Source organism: Ciconia boyciana, chromosome 10 (genome assembly GCF_034638445.1).
Source record: "Ciconia boyciana chromosome 10, ASM3463844v1, whole genome shotgun sequence".
Classification (NCBI taxonomy): Eukaryota; Metazoa; Chordata; class Aves; order Ciconiiformes; family Ciconiidae; genus Ciconia; species Ciconia boyciana.
In genome coordinates this window covers 35,557,662-35,576,364 of record NC_132943.1, presented here as the reverse complement: position 1 = coordinate 35,576,364, position 18,703 = coordinate 35,557,662, and the positions used below count along the sequence as shown (strand labels likewise).

At 42.4% G+C, this 18,703-nt stretch overlaps 1 protein-coding gene across 2 annotated transcripts in view; it reads left to right on the top strand.

Annotated features, from left to right (window-relative positions):
- Nucleotides 1-4,499: 4,499 nt before the first annotated feature.
- The window catches only part of GLS (glutaminase), a 71,219-nt gene continuing 57,015 nt past the window's right edge, over nt 4,500-18,703 (top strand). Inside the window, exons 1-3 of one of the 2 annotated variants that reach the window (XM_072873889.1) lie at nt 4,500-4,871; nt 12,906-13,002; nt 13,512-13,633. In XM_072873889.1, coding sequence (XP_072729990.1) covers nt 4,540-4,871; nt 12,906-13,002; nt 13,512-13,633 — 551 coding nt within the window. In that variant the 5' untranslated portion in view covers nt 4,500-4,539. The remainder of the gene's footprint in view (nt 4,872-12,905; nt 13,003-13,511; nt 13,634-18,703) is intronic. The other variant, XM_072873890.1, reaches the window with a different exon arrangement.

Below are 18,703 nucleotides of genomic sequence, written 5' to 3'. Positions count from 1 at the left end.
CCTCCCTCAACTATTACCTTCCAGGTAAATTATTCCTCTATTTTCCTCCTCATTGGATTTCTGAGCTATTATGCCTAAGCATTTAAACCTTCATTTTCTTAGATTAAATAGTAACTTTATTTACTGCTTATGCGTCTATGCTCAGAGGAAGCTGTTCCATATGCTCCATACAATCCAATGCGGAATGTTTCTTGTGACCGAGCACCTTTCATTTGAATCGATATCCAAATGTTACCCAAATGTGCAGCAAGTTAGCCTCACAAAAGAAAAAAATATTTTTAGGAACTGCTGCTAGAATCAGTAGGAATACTCGAATAGAGTCAAAATTGCAGTGTCTGGTCCTCAGTTCTCTTTTGGAAAGCATTACCCAGCAACACATGAAATGGAGCCAACATAACCATTTAAAATAGCAAAGTAAACAGTTCATGTCGTAGTCAAGATAATCCTTAATTTCTGCTGCTTATCTGAGATCTGCCCTGCCGATCTGATGGGAGGATTTAACCTTCCTGAAAGCTGTTATCCGAGTATGTGCTTGAACTGGGAAGACCTCTTTCCACCTGCTTTTCAGAGCCCTTTCTCCTAGAAGATTAACGCTGCTATGCCCCTTTTAGAAAGAACAACCTCTGAAATATGGATTATTTTTAGAGGGTTACACCAGGAATACTTTGCTACAATACAGCTTAAGGGAAATATTTTTAAAATAATGCCTATTTAAAAGATCAGCTTTTTTTTTTCTTTACTGAAGAACCACGTTGTCTTAAATTCTCTCTCTTAATTTTTGTCTTACAAAAACACATGTATAGTTGTGGAAATTGAAAAGAAAATCATTGGCTTATGGTTACTGCCGGTTGTGTAACCAATTCAAAATAAAAGCTATAGGGAATTTTAATTTCAAATTTCTTTGCGCTATGTTGGAAGCCATTTTTGTAATTTTCTGTTTCTCTTGGGATACTGTGTGAAACACAGAATGGCAGAGCAGATGGTCTGTCTTCTCGTTCCAGAGACGAGTAATATCACTCTGTTCAAGAGGGAAGTCTAAAGGGGGTTTCACTGAGGCATGGGAAAGCCCAGTCTAACACCTGGATCAAAACAAAAATCAGAGGCAGTTTAACAGGTTGAATGTATAATATTTTTCCCAAGCAAACAGATGTATTTCTGATGTTATCTTTACTACATTTCTTATGGCTTATTTTAAAAGTAAAAAAAAAAAATTTCATCTTTAAATTAAGACTCTCTAGTATCCCTGCACCTTTGGGAAGAGGGGAGAGAGTCACTGGGTGAAACTTCTCAGGCTTAGTCATAGTAGGAGCAAGGAGTGATGGCCTGAAATATGCAGCAAAAGTTCTCAGAATAGGCAATGAGTCACTACTGCCCTTGAACTTTGTGAATCTGAAACTATATTTATCATTTTGCATTGTTCCTGAGCTGTGTATTTGTAGTTCCACACACAGAGCAACTTGCCTTTTCTGCCCTCAAGAGCTAAAACACACACAAGGGAATTGCCAGGGAGAGAAGTTGAGGATTAATTTATTGAAGTGAGTTTTAAGAAAAGCTTTATTCAAGAATACTTGTGTTAGGAGATTACCGATGTGAAGGTGATACTAAAACGTTAAATAAAGGAATAAGGCAATAGCATGCAAAGTAAAAAAAGAAAAAAAAAAAGGAAATGAGTAAAGTTGGAGTTTATGTAGGGTCAAGAGCGTGTAACAATGTAACATGGGGTACCCTCATGAGAGGCACATATTTTTGTTAATGTATTACTTTTTTCTTCTCCTTCCCACAACTTTATTTGCAATGTTTTGAACAGAAACCAGAACACTAAAAGGGAAGATCCAGATCAGTACATTTTGCATTCTTCCTCTTCTTCCCCCCATACAGTATAAGAGATGAATTAGACAAGTTTTGGAACCAGGTCAGTTGCTAAACAGCTGGCTTGTGAAAGAGCACAGCTGTCACACCGCAAATATCACCTTGGCATGAAAAATCAGCAGGGAACCTTGTAACTGTCTGCAGAACTGCGTGTGCAATTAGTGACCAAACACACATGCTGGAAACGCACTTGCTCTCTCTGGTCTTACAGAGAGAAAGGAAAAGGCGCTTGAGAGACTTCTCTCTTTAGAGTATTTTACATAACGGAACTTAAAAAATGAGAAATATTATTATTGGGTGGCAGGATAAAAGAGGCAGTTATCGGCTTGCCAAAAAGACTTAGCAAATGGAAATCCAGAATCAGTTCCAGGAAATATAATAGGTAACGTAATAAGTATGTGAGAACTGTAGGTACTTTGCATTTTTGTATGTGAAGTAACTGTAGCCCAGGATTACACATCCCACACTGATATTTCAAGTTTCCTTGTTCAGTGGGAAGGAAAACCACTGGTGCGCTGAGGCTCATTTTATAGGCATAGATTATCAGCTATCTTTAAATCTGCTTCCAAAAACTCTCGCGGCTGTTGTGACAATTTATTAGCAGAGGGAACTCCTGCGGGCATTTGTGCTGTGGAGTAAGCACAAGCAAAGGCTATGCTCAATGCCTATTTGTAGTGATTATCCCAAACTCAGGGCGCATGGAAAACAGGTAACAAAACCCCCTCTGTGTTTTACGTGGTTCTTTAAGAGCAATTTACGATGCCTAGACAGCTGAAACTTTCAGTCTGGGGGGCGGTGGAAAATAAAATATCAGTATGTTCAGAGTAAAACGTTTCCAATAAAGTGTGCAGCATAGACTGTTTTAAGTCAGAACTACAACTTCTCCACCCCCACCTCCCCCAAACATAATAAACATACCAGCAGAAATAAACCTCAGTGCATGGGGAAATTGTTCACAGGGAAATTTAGCAATGATAGAAGTCCAGAAGTATTTACATTTTTGCTCAGAAAATTACGATTCCTGAAGTGAGAAAGCTAGTGGCAATTCAAATACTGGTTTCCATGTTGGTATTACTGATGAAGTAGGATGACAACAGATCTCCTCTTCTACTGTTACCCATAATGGATACAATTTACTAATATAGATTTGTACTCATCTAGGACAAATTTAGCGATTGGTTATGTGAGCGAAGAGTTTCACCAAGTAACTGCAGAATCCGTGACTTCCAAGATGCTGTATACTGGCAAGCAGCATGTCAGGATGCTGTGACAGAAGCTGAAGTATACGCAAGGAGTGACATTTATACCTTGCGCCAAAGTCCTACAGTTATTCTCTGCTACTCTTCCCACTTTGGCCTCTAGCGTCGCATTACTATGGGTCAGTGGTTCCCAAACTGAGACCTGTAAATGAGCATAGCAAAATTGTCACACTCTGATTAAATGCTTGATGATGTGAAAATGAAGAACGGCCGCACCCAACTCATCTAGGCATCCAGGTGTTTTACTTCTTGTCTGTTTGGGTTTTTTCAAGTTTTACGCTTCGGCCTCCACAGCAAGTTTTGGCAACGAGCTATGCGATTACATTTTTATGGCAAGTGCACGGAAACCCATGAGCAGATTAACAGAAGCATTAACAGGAGCATTTGGCCCAAAGCGTTTGGGAACCCCTCTTCCCGCCACGGGTATTTCGCAGACGCTTTTGTCTCCCGAGCCCCTTCCCGCTCTGCCTGACGGGCAGGACGGGGTGGCTAACGCAGGCCTGCGGCCGGCCGCGCCGCCCGGGCGGCTCCGAGGCGGGAGCATCCTGCCCGCACCGCTCCAGCCCGCACCGGTGACCGGCTGCGCTCGCCGCCCGCTCCTCTGTCCCAGGAGAGGCGGCCCGCTCGAGAGTTAAAACCATAAAACTTAAAAAAAATCGCCCGTATCCATGGCAACCTAAACCCGACACCGCCGAAGCCCAGCCCGTTTCTAACCCCTTTACACGTCGCAGAGGGAGGGAAGCGCCGCCGGCAGCGTTTCACGCCGCCCCGGGGCCCGCGGGGACCCCCGGGCGCGCCCGGCGCCGCCCGCCGCCCCGCAGGTGCCGGCCTCGCCCCGCGCCCCTTCCCCGCCGCCGCTGGGCCACGGCCCGGGCCCTCCCGCGCTGCCGGCGCGGGGGCGGCGGTTGCTCAAACTTTCCCCCCTCAGGCGCCGGGGCCGACAGAAAATGGAGGCGGCGGGGAGGGCGGGGTGACCTCGGTGCGGACGGCGGCCCCGGCCCCGGCCCCGGCCCCGGCCCGCTACGCTCCCCTCAGCGCGCCACCGCCCGGCCCTGCGGCGGATCCGCCTGCGGGGGGCGCTGCTCCGCTCCGCTCCGCTCGGGCCCCGCCGGCGGCGGGAGGTACCGGTACCGGTACCGGCCCCGCGTCCTCGGCCGCCCCCGCCCGCGCGCCCGCCCCCCCCGCTGCGCCGCCGGCCTCGCGCGCCGAGACCCCAGCGGCCCGCGGGCGGCTCGTCCCGCGCCGGGGGCGTGGCCCGGCCGGAGCGGCGTCCCCGCTGGCCAATGAGCACGCCGCGTGCCTGACAGTTACGCGGCCGCCGCCAATCGGGTGAGCGGGGGCGGGCGCGGCGGGGCGCGAGCGGCGCCGCAGGCCGCCGGCTGGGGCACTCGGCGGAGGGAAGTGGCGCAGCATGATGCGGCTGTGGCGCTCGGCGCTGCTGCGGGAGCTGCTGCTGCTCGGCCCGCCCGGGGCGGCCGGCGGCCCGGGCCCCGGCGCCGGCCCCAGGCGCCTCCCGCCGCCGCTGGCCGCCTTCGGCGCGAGCCCGCCCGCCTCCCGCCGCGGCCCGGGGCCGCCGCCTTCGGCGCGGGGTTTGTGCACTCGCTCGGAGGGAGCCTTGGAGGAGCCGGGGAAGGGGGCGCAGGCGCCGCCGCCCACCCCCGGCGAGCCCCCCGCCGACAGCGGCCACAACAATAACCACGGCGGCGGCAAGGAGCTGGCCGGAGGCGGCGGCGGGGGGGAGAAGTGAGTGCGAGGGGGGCGGCGGGGGCGTGCCGGGGCGCGGGCCGCGGCGGGGCCGGGCCGGGCGGCGGGGGATGCGGAGGCGCCATGTGAGCGCCGCCTTCCCCCTCGCACGCGTGGTGCCTGCGGAAGGGGGCCGGGCCGGGCGGCCCCGGGCGGGGCGCGGGGGCCGCCGGGCCGCTTCCCCGGCAGGTGCGAGGGCCGGGCGGCGGGGAGGGCGTCGCTCCGCCCAGGCATGGCTTCTCCCGGGGGCGAGGGGGGTCCGGCGGCGGCGGGCCGGGGTCCGTCACGGCCGCGCCCCGGGCGCGGGGCGGGGCGCGCTGCGCCTGTGCGCTGCGTGCGCGGGGCGGGGCGGGCCCGGCTGCCGCGAACCTGCGGGGGGTGTCGGGGCGCCCGCCCAGCGCCGCGGTGCGGGGCTGCGCAGCCCGGGGGCGTCCCGCGGGTCACGGAGCGGGGAAGGAAGCGCAGGCTCGCGGGGTGGGGAGCGTGTGTGCCTCTGGGGGCTGCCCTCACCGCTGCGTGGGGTCCCGTCCACGCCTCGAGCTTCCCCTGGACTTGGGGTCCCTCCCTCATAAGGCGGTGGGCATGTGCGGGGGGGGCTGGTTTGGCTCCGAGGAGACAGCGTGCGTTAGCGTGTTTTTTCTAGCGCTGCTACTTGCATAAAATATGTTCCAGGAGAAGTGACAGCTGTGTCATCTTACATTAATTATTAAAGGCAATGTACGTGGTGTACAGTTCTGCCTTGGAAGTTTTGCAGCACTGTCTTCTCCACCTCTACGTCTAGCGCAGCTAGGGATAGACGTTACCACCAGCTAGTGGTGTGTTCAGATGTTCATAGGTGCTGCAGGATGTGTCCCTGTGCCAAGAGGTCCTGATTTGTCCCTAAGTGACAAAGGTACATGCAGGTAATAGAATGATAAGACTGTGTATGCGTATGAAGTTAATACTCCTTCACTTAGAACCTGAACTATTATTAAAAGAATTGGTCAGGGACAGGTGTATCAGCTCCAGTGTGTGTCCCTGGTAATGACCAGTAATGGATACCGGGAATGGAGTATAATGACAAGGTAAATGCACTGATGGTTCTCCTCAGCACTCTGCTCTGTTAGTCCTCAGCATTATGCAGGTCTTGAAAAAGTCTCGTTCATTTCCCACCTCGCCATCTGACAGTTTGCCCATTGCTTGTTTGAACCTGGGTATGCTTAGTATCTCTGATGGGCTTTTACGAGAAGTTTGACAGCTTAACTGCAAGCCCCATGAAGATCCATCTCCTTTGTGTGTGTTTGGAACATGCCCTTTGGCTTTCCTGTAGGCAGCCCATGTGTTTTATTTGCGACGCTTGTGGGGCAGCATAATTAAAATCTAAAACCAAGCCGCTTTCCCAGGCTTTGCTATGCTTATTACCTAGATGAAAAAAGCAAAAGACAGAGGAAATTAGGCCAAGAAAGGAGTACCTTGCTTTAACACTGAGCAAAGTCTTTGTTAGCCTAATGCTAAGAGGAAGTCTGGAAAAGGTTCCACAGGGCCAGTCAGGAAGACTTCAGCCCTTAGCTCATTAGTAGTTCTGCTTTTGAGTTGCAGTTTTTAGGGTTTTTTTAGCATGAACTTGTACTTCTTTGACCTGGCAGGTAGGGGAAGAAGCTGTCGTCTTGTTCTTTTCCCCTTTCTCCCACCAAATGTCTTAGCTGCTCAGCTTGGCTCAAGCCTGTTGTTCCAATAAGGTATAGTCTTCTTTAAAGGCATCACTTACAATTTCTGCTGTCAAACATCTCAAAAAATGCATGCATGTCAGGTTATATAACCATATACAATCTAATACACAATCACATGTGTATTATTATTATATTTATACTATTGTTCATCGTATATGAAGTCTCCTCTTTGAATTAGCTCTATACATAATGTTTTGGAACAAAACATTATTCAGCTATGGCTCAAGTAAGTATGGTTTATAAAGGTTGTACTTATATTTTCAATGAGAAATTACGGACAGTACCATTAAAAACTTAGGAAAAACCAGTATGCCAACTGTGAGGGGGTTTTGAGGATGTTGAAAAGGTGATTTATTAAAGAGGTAACATTTTCTTAAACTGAGCTTTTATAAGAGCTTCCTACAGCTAGCATCAATTAGGGAAATCGTATAATTTCTAATACGGCTGGTAAGGCTATGTAGTTGCAAACCAGTTACATGCTTTTAATCATTTTTGGCTTTTGACGAAAGGATGCATTTGAAAGTCAGATGCTTGCTCTTTGAGCCTTAGTGCAAAATGAACAAGGAAGAATTGTATAAAACTTAGAGCATATAGTTATGAACAAGGAAAAAACTGCAAACAGTTTCTTTTCAGTTCAGGCTGTGCAGGAATTCCTGGTGGCACATTAGCTGGGCTGCTGGATACTTTCATTCTTATTTTTCTTAATGCAGAATTATGAAAATTTAGCATTTGTAAGCTTAAGCATTTGTAAATGGTACATTATATGTGGAAATCACTGCTATATTAAGACAGAGTACAGGATTCAGAAGAAAAGTCAAGTTCTTCAAAAGGCAGGTTTCTGGACTAAATTGACAACTGGGCTAAGTCAGTGTAGTCTGTGTGTTCTGCCGATTCCAGCGCTTTGCCATCCAGCAGTATATAACATTTGAGTTGTGTTTGGCAGACAGTTTGTGGACCCAGCTGGGAAGACAATAGCCTTTTTTACACTTTCTTTTTTTGTTTGTTTTGGGGGATTATTTTTTTCTATTTGGTTGTAAGGTCATGGTTCTAGGATACTGGAATAACCTACAGTGTCAAAGACAGCACTAAGATTTTCTTGCTTGTTTGCTTGCTTAACAGTCCTTGTGTACAGAGAGTAGGATTTGCAAGTGAAACCCTAAAATGTTTTGTGCAAAGACTGTGCAGACTTTAGAACAGTTTAATTCCTCATAGAGGGAGTAAATTATGAGGTCTTGTGGCTGATGAAATAACTAGTATCCCATTGCATAATCAGATCCCCTTGTGCATTTTTTCCTAAACATCTTCTACCGCCTCCTTATCCCTGCTATCCAGCCTTCACTCTGTGTATCCACCTGAAATGTAATATATTTTGGAAAGGAAAAATATTTGAGCTTAAACTGAGAGTGGTCATAGACTGGTAATTTTGATTAATGAAGTCTATGGATTAAAATGCAATCATATCTATGTCCATGCTTAAATACTTAAAACACAATAACCCAGTACAGTCCTAAGTTATAACCTTGTAGAACACTTAATAGTGTTTATTTCTACTTTCAGTATAACTGTGCATCGTTCACTTACTTTCAGTATGTGTGCATTGTTCTTCCATCTTATGCTGGACAGTAGTAGGATCAAACGTAGTTTATCTTAGTATAAGCTATTTCTAAATTACAAAGACCTTGATTAAGGTGAGAGGGAGGAGCAAAACGTGAGCAACCTTGATTTTTAAAGTATAGCTAAATTGCGATAGTGATGGATACTCTTATACAGAATATAGCAAAATGGTTAATGGAAGTGTTTTATTAATTTTTTTTTTCTTAAAGTGACAAGGGAGTGGTAGCGCTCCTTTGTAAGAGCAGGGGTGAATTCTGGAGATACCTTTTAAAATTAATTTTGCTTTTGCACCCAGGCCAGATTCCAGAGGAATAACTGTATAGTAACCAGGCAGCGGTTCATCTCACTGTTACTCCTGTCGCAGATGCAAGAAACTGTTAGAAGTGCGCTTTCATTAGACCTTTCATAACTTCCTTCGAGGCTAAGGTTTTGAAGCAACAGTTCTTGTTTTTTACCATAAACACTTTGACATCTACAAAAACATGTTCATCTTTGGTCTAAGTTCATAAATATGTAGTTTTGTCTGAATCTTGGTAAGTTCTCAGGTAAATGGTTACCCACCGCTGTTAATGGGATCAGTGTCTAACTATGCAAGTGGACAGAAAGTAGTTATTTAGTGACTTGAAAGGTGTTTATGTCTTTTAGTTGGAGATCAGTTATCTGTAGTATGGTGACAACTTCTTCAAGATGCGTTTTAGGTAAGAGTGGCTACCAACTGCAGGTTGCAGCCCTTGCAGCTTTCATAGAATCATAGAATAGTTTGGATTTAAAGATCATCTAGTCCAAGCCCCCTGCAGTGAGCAGGGACATCTTCAACTGGATCAGGTTGCTCAGAGCCCCGTCCAGCCTGACCTTGAATGGTTCCAGGCACGGGGCATCTACCACCTCTCTGGGCAACCTGTTCCAGTGTTTCACCACCCTCATTGTAACAAATTTCTTCCTTAAATCCAGTCTAAATCTACCCTCTTTTCGTTTAAAACCCCTTGTCCTATCGCAACAGGCCCTGCTAAAAAGTTTGTCCCTGTCAGATTGGGCTGCTCTCAATCACATCATCCCCCAGCCTGTATTGATACTGGGGGTTGCCCGGATGCAGGTGCAGGACCCTGCACTTGGCCTTGTTGAGCCTCATGAGGTTCACACAGGCCCACTTCTCCAGCTTGTCCAGGTCCCTCTGGATGGCATCCTGTCCCTCTGGATGGCATCCTGTCCCTCAGGCGTGTCAACCGCACCACTCAGCGTGGTGTTGTCTGCGAACTTGCTGAGGGTGCATTGGATCCCACTGTCTATGTCATGGATGAAGATATTAAACAGTACTGGTCCCAGTACGGACCACTGAGAGACCGTTGTTTGTGACCTCATATTTTTATGACTGGTGTCTTATGGTTAATAATGATTCTGAAACTTATTAGCAGTATCATATCTTTATATCTTTTGTTGTTCTAGAAATCCTGTTCTGCATTTTGCCAGTTACATCTTGGAAGTTCAAAGCAGGAATGTTTCACTGTATTTGAAATTTAATCTCTTTTATATTGTAGAAATTATAATTCAGCTTTTGTTAAAATGAAATCCTCCATGGAATCTGGTATAAGTGTCATACTGATGCAAAAGGAAGAGCTGAAGGAAGGAATGATATGGACCGCAAAGTCCTTGTGCTTGGAATTCCTGCATTCTGTTTTTCTTTATATTTGAAAAGCAGTGTGGAGCATCCACCAGTATTCTAGTCCACACAGTACCACTGAAGGAGTCCAGTTGTGTAATGGTCTGGTGCTTAATTTTTTTTTTTTTTAAAGAAGAGAAATAAGTATCAAAAATTCATGAAATTGAATAAACTGGAATTTCCAGTTTAATTCGTCTGTGGAAATTGCAAGTTCCCTGACTTGAAAAACAGCTCTTTACAGCGTGTGCTGAACAGCACTAACTTGCTAAGTGTGCTCACGGTGCCAAAACATAGCTTTTAGGTTAAGCAAACATTAGTTACTGACATCATGACCTGATAAACTGCAGAGCAAGCCTTTCCACCTCTATTTAGCTGATAAACTTTATCAAAAGACGGGCTATTTGACAAAGAGCAATTTTCTGTAAATGTATTGAATGCCATCCTCTTTGCTTTGGCAGTCAGCGCGGATCCATTGTTAAATTAGGCTGACTGACCCAATATTGAACAGCAGCAGATGTGAAAGATATGGAAACTATGTCAGGAGAGAATTTATGCTGTGAAAGGTGCACATCTCTTTAATAGATTAAAATCTTGTGAAGAGGCAGATGAAAATCTTGGTCAAATATCTGAAGTTTTTTCTCTGCACCCTTCCAGATAGAAGTTCCACATTTGGAACAGCTGTAAAATTCTGAGTAATAGCTCAGAAACTTGTAATTAAATAGGGTATCAGTTAAATTTCTGAGTTTGTTTGCCGGCTTGTTTTGTCAAAGTGAAATATGGAAGTTTCCTCTGTCAGACCTTCAGCAGTCCAGTAATGGCTCTTGTAGCAGAGACATTCCTTAAAACATGAAATCTCGATGCTTTGGGGAGCTTAGTTACATGCTCTGTGTAAATGGGGAAAATGTAGGGGTGTAGACTATGTAACTCAGCATAGCTTTAAAAAACAAAGTACGTAGCTGCAGAGTCAGGGTGCAGATACAGGATGAAGCTTTAATTGGTACGTTAGTAGTTTTGGTTCTGTTGGCTTGACTGGACATACTGTTCTCAAAAGATTGAAAGCGCAATGTGCTGCGTGGAAGACTTGAATTTTCTTTAGGAAAAAGGGTGTTCAGTAATTTGCTTGAGGTAGTTGCAAGCGTTTGTCTTGGTTGAATTGCCAGCCTGTCTGTGCATTAGTCAGCCAGCATCATTTAAAAAAAAAAATAAAAAAATCCAGACTGGAAGACAAGGAAAGTTCTGTTGGCTTACAAAGCTGTCTTCTGTTCTTAGTATGTAAGTACAGTGTTTTAAATAAATTGGAAAATGAGAAGTGAGATTTTTACTACTGGTTTTCACTGCTAGTTATGAGGAGAGGAGGGAGGCGAGTGCAATCTAAAGGTTGTCTTAAATTTAAAAGGGTATTTGGATATAATCAGATTTTTATTAAAAATAATCATAAATCTGACCTGTTGTTGAGCTAGAGTAAGCTAGTATTGGGAGAGGAGGGAGGATTAAACGTCAGTCTGTAAGATTGCATTGGCCTACCTAGGGTCTGTGCTTAGTTGTACTATTTTATTTTCGTAGTTATAACCCTGAGTACTGATATTCAAAGAATTACTGATCTTGTGAAAACTTTCACGACTAGAATTTAGACCTGCTTTTTGTACACATATGTGTACATGTATAAAAATAGATAAATTGCCACTGAGCATTCTAGTTTTGGGCAATAACTCTTATATATTACAGTATAGTAACAAAGTATTGCCAGTATTACTAGATTATAAGATTGACCTTTAAAATTGATGGCTGAAATAATGTAAGACTGCATACTCTACATTTTGGTTAGTTTGTCTACATTTACTGGAGAACTGTTTTGTTTTGGTTTTATTTATTTTTGCTTGTCAAACATCAGAACATTGGCTTTCTCTAAACTGGCTTTGTCTAGAAACAAACCTAAGCACTTCAGGGGACTAAAAGAATTGATCCGAAGCCCTTTGCTATCACTGCCTGTAGCAGTTTGGAAGGGTACGTTCCAGCTGTATGCTACAATGCCGTACTTGCAGGGCAAGCGTAAAGAGCCGAGTACAGACTTGTGCTCCTGCCTGCTGCAGGGTGTTTTGGAATATCAAGGGAAGGCGAAACTCTGAGGTTAAACCTTTAGAGAACTTCCAAAGGCTTTGAGGGAAAGCTGTCAGTATTATGGCTTTCTCTCTTGGAAGGACTCTTGATGCTTAACCTGGTAGGTTTCCTTCACGTTTTCTTTAAAATGGAGATATAAGTTACAAAAACATGGAGGCATACAGGAAGCATATCTCAGAGTAAAGTAGTTAACACATGGAATACTTGGAGATCCAGTGTGGTTACGTTGATAAATGTAGTGACCGTTAAAGATGTATCTACACTGCACATTAACTTACTCTGCTAAGTACGCACGATGAGAGTTACTGCGTCTGGTGCCTGAGCTGGTTCAGGTTACTGTACTATGCTGCAGATGGCTTTCCTTGCTCTCACTGTAACTGTTGTGGCTTATATAAGCTGCTAGAAGGACAAGGGCTTTAGGACTCCTTCTAGGAGTTCCTAAAACCAGGACTATTTTGAAGAAAATAATACACATTCATCATCTCTTTATTTTCTCTCACCTGTGGAACGATTGGGTCAATCTGCTCTTACAGCTTTATGATGAGGCACGTAGGGCTTTGAGTCTTAGAAATACTTTATCCTCTGTGCAAGTAACATGCCTATCCTCTGTAACATCAAGAAGAGGGAAACGTAATGAATCTGCTCTAAAAAATTTCTAAGTATCATCTTAGCAATAAATACATGTCAGTAAAAACATGACTATGTTGCAGCTAAGAATGTTTGCTATTGTGAAGTATATGTATGCTGCTTGTAATATTACCATTTTTTCCTACACAAGCTGAATTAAGCTTTGTGTTCACTGGTAAAAGTGTTCTTTGAAATTAATGGTAACAGTTATATTGGTAGTGAACATGTGTTTCCTTGTGAATAATGCCAAAATGTGTATAAATAAAAATATGCACTAAACTAATCTATGCATGGGTTTTTTTTTTCCAGTAAAATGAAGCAAGGCCTCCTTCCTAGCTTAGAAGATCTACTTTTCTATACTATTGCAGAAGGACAAGAAAAAATACCAGTTCATAAATTCATAACTGTAAGTTTACTGTTCCAGAATGCTGTATGAAAGCTAACTACTACAAGGTTGTTTTAACATTCTAAATGCAAGAATACAACGCAAGGAATTTTGGTTATACATGGTTAGCTGCAGCAAGGAATGTAACTATATTCTACCCTCCCACCCCCCCGCATTGTTTCTATAATTAAGTAAGGGAATGAGTGTACTAGTATTGTTACTCACTTCTTTGCTGTGTAAAATAGTATGCTTGAAAGCATCTGTGTCTATGGCAGGGCTGGGTAGTATTTGCACTTGTGTAAAATGTAGTTGGACCACTGTGGATTTCAAATGACATTAAGCCTTTGACATCAGACGCAGCCAAAATGGTAGAAGGAAATGTCAAAAGGATCAATAAGGTGTCGGAATGTCTTTGTGTTGATAATGCAGTGGCAGATGTCTCTTATCTTGATAAATGAGATGGAGCAGTAGAGAACTTGATTGTAATAGCATATTTCTTAATTTTTGTAATTATTGTTTTATTGTAATAGGCACTCAAATCTACAGGATTACGTACATCTGATCCCCGATTGAAAGAGTGCATGGATATGTTAAGACTGACCCTTCAAACAACTTCAGATGGTGTTATGCTGGACAAAGACCTTTTTAAAAAGTAAACTTTCTGTTAATAATGTAACTGTATAATTCTGAATGAACGTTGTCTGTGTGTTACTGACTGCTGTCTTAGGAGAGACATAAGGTATATAAATCAACGTGTAATTAGAAAGGGAGTCAAACATACACCCCTGCTGATGCTATTTTCATATGAGTTTGTTCTCTGGTTTCATGCAGCAGACAGATTGTGTGATCTCCATAAGAGTTTAATGTATCAGGGTTGTTTGCATGTGTATCTGACCCCATACTACAACTCTCGGTCAGATGCCAAATAAATTAATTGATGCAGCATGGAGTATTTAGTATGAGTACATAAAAATTCTCTCTCGCTGCATCACCAGTTTTTAATCTGAAGTTCAGGATGCTGCTTCTGTGTAGTGAGATGTTCAGAGTATGTACGTAGTTAATTCTAAAACTGAGTATATGAAAAATAAAGTGAAGTTAAATATCAGGGTATGTAGAGATGAGAGCAGTTAGGACTGTAGACACTGCTTTGGTCTGTTTTGGAAAAGATTTATGTGCCATATTTTAGTGATACCTTTTTTTTTTTTTTTAAGAAAAGTCTGTGGTCAGTTAGCTGAACAATATAAGCACTGTTCAGGTTGTCTTCAGTTCATTCCAAGCACACTCCTTTGCTCCCCTACTTACAGTTTTTGTGTGCCAAAAGATTGGAAGTTTAGAGGCTCTTAAATCTTGACATGAAATTTGTAGACTATTTTTGAGTCTATATTTTTATTCCATTTACAGGGTAAATGATGTAATACCTAAAACTTGATTCTTTCATGAAGAGTATACTTTTGTCAAAATTAATACATTTTTGTTGTTCTGTAGCATTTTTTGAATTTGTGAGCTAGTGCTGTTTAGTGCTATTTCCTCTGAGTTACAATTTAAAATATATGTGTATCTGCATATAAAAAAGGTGTGTTTACATATATAATTGCATCTATATTATATACATATAAGTATAAAATATATAATATACAGTCTGTGCTTGTACTATATTATATATTTACATAGTTTTTATAAATATAAACATAAACTATATATATTATATATTTTTAATATATGTACACATTTTTGGAAGTACATTGAGGAAAAAAATGAATGTCTGTGTGTGACAAAATAACAAACCAGTCAACTCCTTAATCGAATGTGAGATACTTCTTCAAGGTACAACATGGACTGACTTTATTCCTGTATTTATGTTCAAGACCAGGTCTTGACTGGTTATTTGTCAGCACAGTAAAAACTGTAAATTGTTAGTCAGAAACCTTCCTGGGTGTATGGTTGGATTGGAAAGGAAATGCTTTTGCTTTTATGCGTTACATTCATACTAGAAGGCTTGTTTGTAATAGTAGACTATGAATTCTGTTTTAAGCAAAGGCTCTATTTTAAAAAAAGGACAAGTGACTGCTAATTAGAGGGCTGAAGATTAGCCTGTGTTCTATGTTGTATCTCTAGGATTTGATCCTCTGTGTTAGGGGAGTGGTTGTTACTATGATAATTTGTGGAAAGCTTACATGGTTGCTTCTCGTGTAGGAAGAGTTTTGAACATAAAGCCTATACAGAGGATGGAGAGGTGAATCTCTTTTCACATAGCAGATTTTCCTTCGCAGCAGCAGATGCTAACCTTTTTTATAAATTTAAAAACCCCAAACTTCAGTTATCTGTTCCTCCTAGGCACACTGCATTTGCTGTGTAGAGACTTGTACAAGGTTCCTGTATTTTTTATTCTTCTCCAGGTGCTTAAGGTGTGAAATACAATAATGTATCTACTCAGCTGTACTTACCTCAGGACTTTGAAGCTTCAGTTCCCTAAACGTAAAAGTCAGTGGTGTAATTCTGCTGTTGAATTTTAATTCAAAGCTGCTAGATCAAATAAAGCATCAAGGATAAGTGACGTGGAGTAGTGATAGCATAAGCTTGACTAAATCAATCAAGTCCAGTAGAAATTACCTGTAAAATATTTTAGCTCATGCATCTGCACTGTCCATCTTTGTAACAGAAGTTTCAACACGTTTTTAGTGGTTCTAAACATTAGACTCCAATTTGACTAAAATTGCTTTATTTTGAAGATTTTTGGCTTTACAGTGCTCTCCACTTAAATAAAAAATTGGAAAAAGTCTCCACGTTACAGGCAGAACAACTTGGGCTTTTAATCTTTCATCTCCAGAGTTTCTTGAATTGAAGGCTTCACTGGTGCACATTTCAGAGAGAGCACTTGACAAATTTCTTGAATTAGCTGTTCATGTTGCATCTATATAACATAACACATCGTCTTTGTAGCATGAATGATACCTTGCCGAGAACAGCCTGCTTACTGAAAGCAGCAGAGCATGCCAGTTAGCTTGCTATGTGAATTTCTTTCTTTTCTTTTTTTTGGTTCCCTAGCTATGGTACTACTTAATAAAGTAGTAGTAGTACTATATAACTATTGTTAGATGAACTTAGGCAACTTATCAAGTATGGAAGATTGTACATGCTAACATTCCTCATGAAGTGTGCACATTTTGAGTGTGCCTATTTTTTAGATCTGTTTCTATGAATCTGTAGCTAATTTGTAGAAAAATTTCTAATAATCTCTGTAAGAAATCCTCCTACTCCTCTTAGCTTTTCCCTTAACTCACAGCTCGTTGGTAACAGAAAAAGAGAAGACTTGCAAAAAGCCCTATTTTTTAACTAGCAATATTTTGGTCAATGATGGGGCAGGGAAGGAAGGGCATGAGGCAATCAGAATTGAGTTATTTTGAAAATGGTGTAAACTTGAATGAGATGATAGCTACTGAGTAGCAGTTATAACTCTGAGGTTTAAAGTCGATTCTTTTTCAGAATAACTTACTTGGCTTTGTGGACTTAGCCTTTGTCACAAGGTGCTGTCTGTCCCTCTTTATTAACCTAGAACTGTGGTCTTGGTAGCCAGATCTCCTCTGATCTGTGGGTAGGAAGCAGCAATCTGGGTATGTTATGTTCTAAGCATAAACCTGACAATCTGTTGCTGGATCTCAAACAGGGTTATCTCTTTGCTTCCGAGTGGCTGCGCTGCTCTCTCAATCTAGGTAGCAAATCCTGAGGAAAACTTTCATTTTAGATATACTTAACTCGGGTATTAATAAATGTTTTCATCCTATTTGAGCAATTAGAAAGCTTTTGGCAGAAGGTGTAGAGGACTTCTGCTATGTTATAATATTAATAACTCATTTATCAAAATAATGTCACTTTTTTTTCCTAAAATGTCTAAATATATCGAACACTTCTACAGACCTAGTCTTGCTAGTTGGAAATGGAGTTTCACATTCCTTTCCGTAATGCTTATACTGTAGCTTTTTAAACAGGGAAAAAAAGGTGTCCATTCAGCTACATAGACAGCCTAACAGTTCTTCAGAATTGGTGGGAGTTCAGACTTTATTTTTAGCAGATGTCTACTTTGTGTAGGGAAGCAATAATCAGCAAGTGGGGCCAGAACTTGAAAAAGAATGGATAAATGTAACAAGTTGTATGGTAAAGGCAACAAAGTGATCCTAACTTTATGCTAGAGACCAAAGATTCAGTTTCCAAAAAAAACCCCCCAAACTGTTACTTTCACTGAAAGTTATTGTAGATCATAAGACTTGCATCCCAACCTTCCTGACCCAAATGTATCGGGGAAGTTTTATAGTTTGAAAAGACATGTTTTCAAATGGGGAGGAAGTGCTTGGATTGGGATTTGAGAAGACAGAATTTTTTAGGGTGAGATTATAAAGTTTGGAGAAATGGAAGAATTTGAGGTGGGAAATTTGTAGTGTACCTATCTTGAACACTGTTAAAGTACGTAGAGTAAGGCCTACATTGTTTGTAAAAATGTGACTGTAGAAAGATTTTTATTTATGAATATATTAATTTGCTTAAATTCCTCCCTGTGATCTTTTCCTACTGCTCCACTTCTCCTGAGCGTCAGACCATTCATCTCTGAAGGGTTACCTGGAACATAAACCAGTTAGCAACGCCAATGGGGAGGAGATGCCAGTTCCAGAATATTAGAGGCTGTCAAGGCTAGTGTCCTCTGTTGACTGAAAATATTACTGCCCCATTAATTGGAGCTTACTAAGACCCCTGTCATTTTGTCCATGCAGTAATTGTTCCAAATATCTATCTACATTAATTGAACCCCCATATTTAATGTCTGTGAATTCGTATGGTTTGCCTGGGTTAAGGAGTACCGGGATAAATACACTGACCTTGGCAGAAGTCTGGGAGCAATAACTTCTTGCAGAAATAGGTAATGTCCTTAACCAGCATAGCTATTTCTGCAGTGAATTTCAATATTGAGCTTAAAATGATTGAATTATTGAAGTGAGCATCCTAGACTTAGTGTGAATTGGTAAGTGCATAAACGCCCTTCCTGTTTCAGAAACAATGCGGTACCACAGGAGTGTATTTCAGTGCATACTGCCTCCTTGTTGTTTTCCACACTTTGTATTCTTGAGATGTTCTAATAGGTTTAGGTGAACTTCAACATTTTGTTTTTCCTTAGAAGGGTTCTTAATGCTGGTCAGGTGATTCAGACAACACAGAAGTGCATCTGAAGGTTAAACCCAGTGCATATGTGTGGTGTTAGTCCTTCCGCACATGTAGCTGCCATAACTGTTGTTAATTACTTTTGAAAAGGGGTTGTTGCACCTGGAGTAGGTAACTGTAATTGGAGGCTGCTGGGAGTAAAAATGAACAGGATTTTTTAAAAAAGGAAAAAAAATTTTTAAAAAGTAAAAAAAGGAGCGGATAAGCATGACAAATTACAACAAAACCAACTCGATTGCTATTTTAACATAGACTATCAAAGCAGCTTATTACAGACAGAGCAATTCTTAAGATGCCAGTGTGTACAACGGAAGCTTCTCTACTGTTTCTCTTTCACTCTTGGAGAGTAGTGCCTTCCAGCATTTGCAATGGTTGTCAGCTGAATTTGGGATAAAGTCTCCAAAGTACAAAGGAGTTCAAACTGAAGCTTTTAAAAGAGAGGGGGATTCAAAGGGAAGATAATTCTGTTCACTGGTCTTCATGCGACTTCATTTTGAGCTGATAATGACTTTTA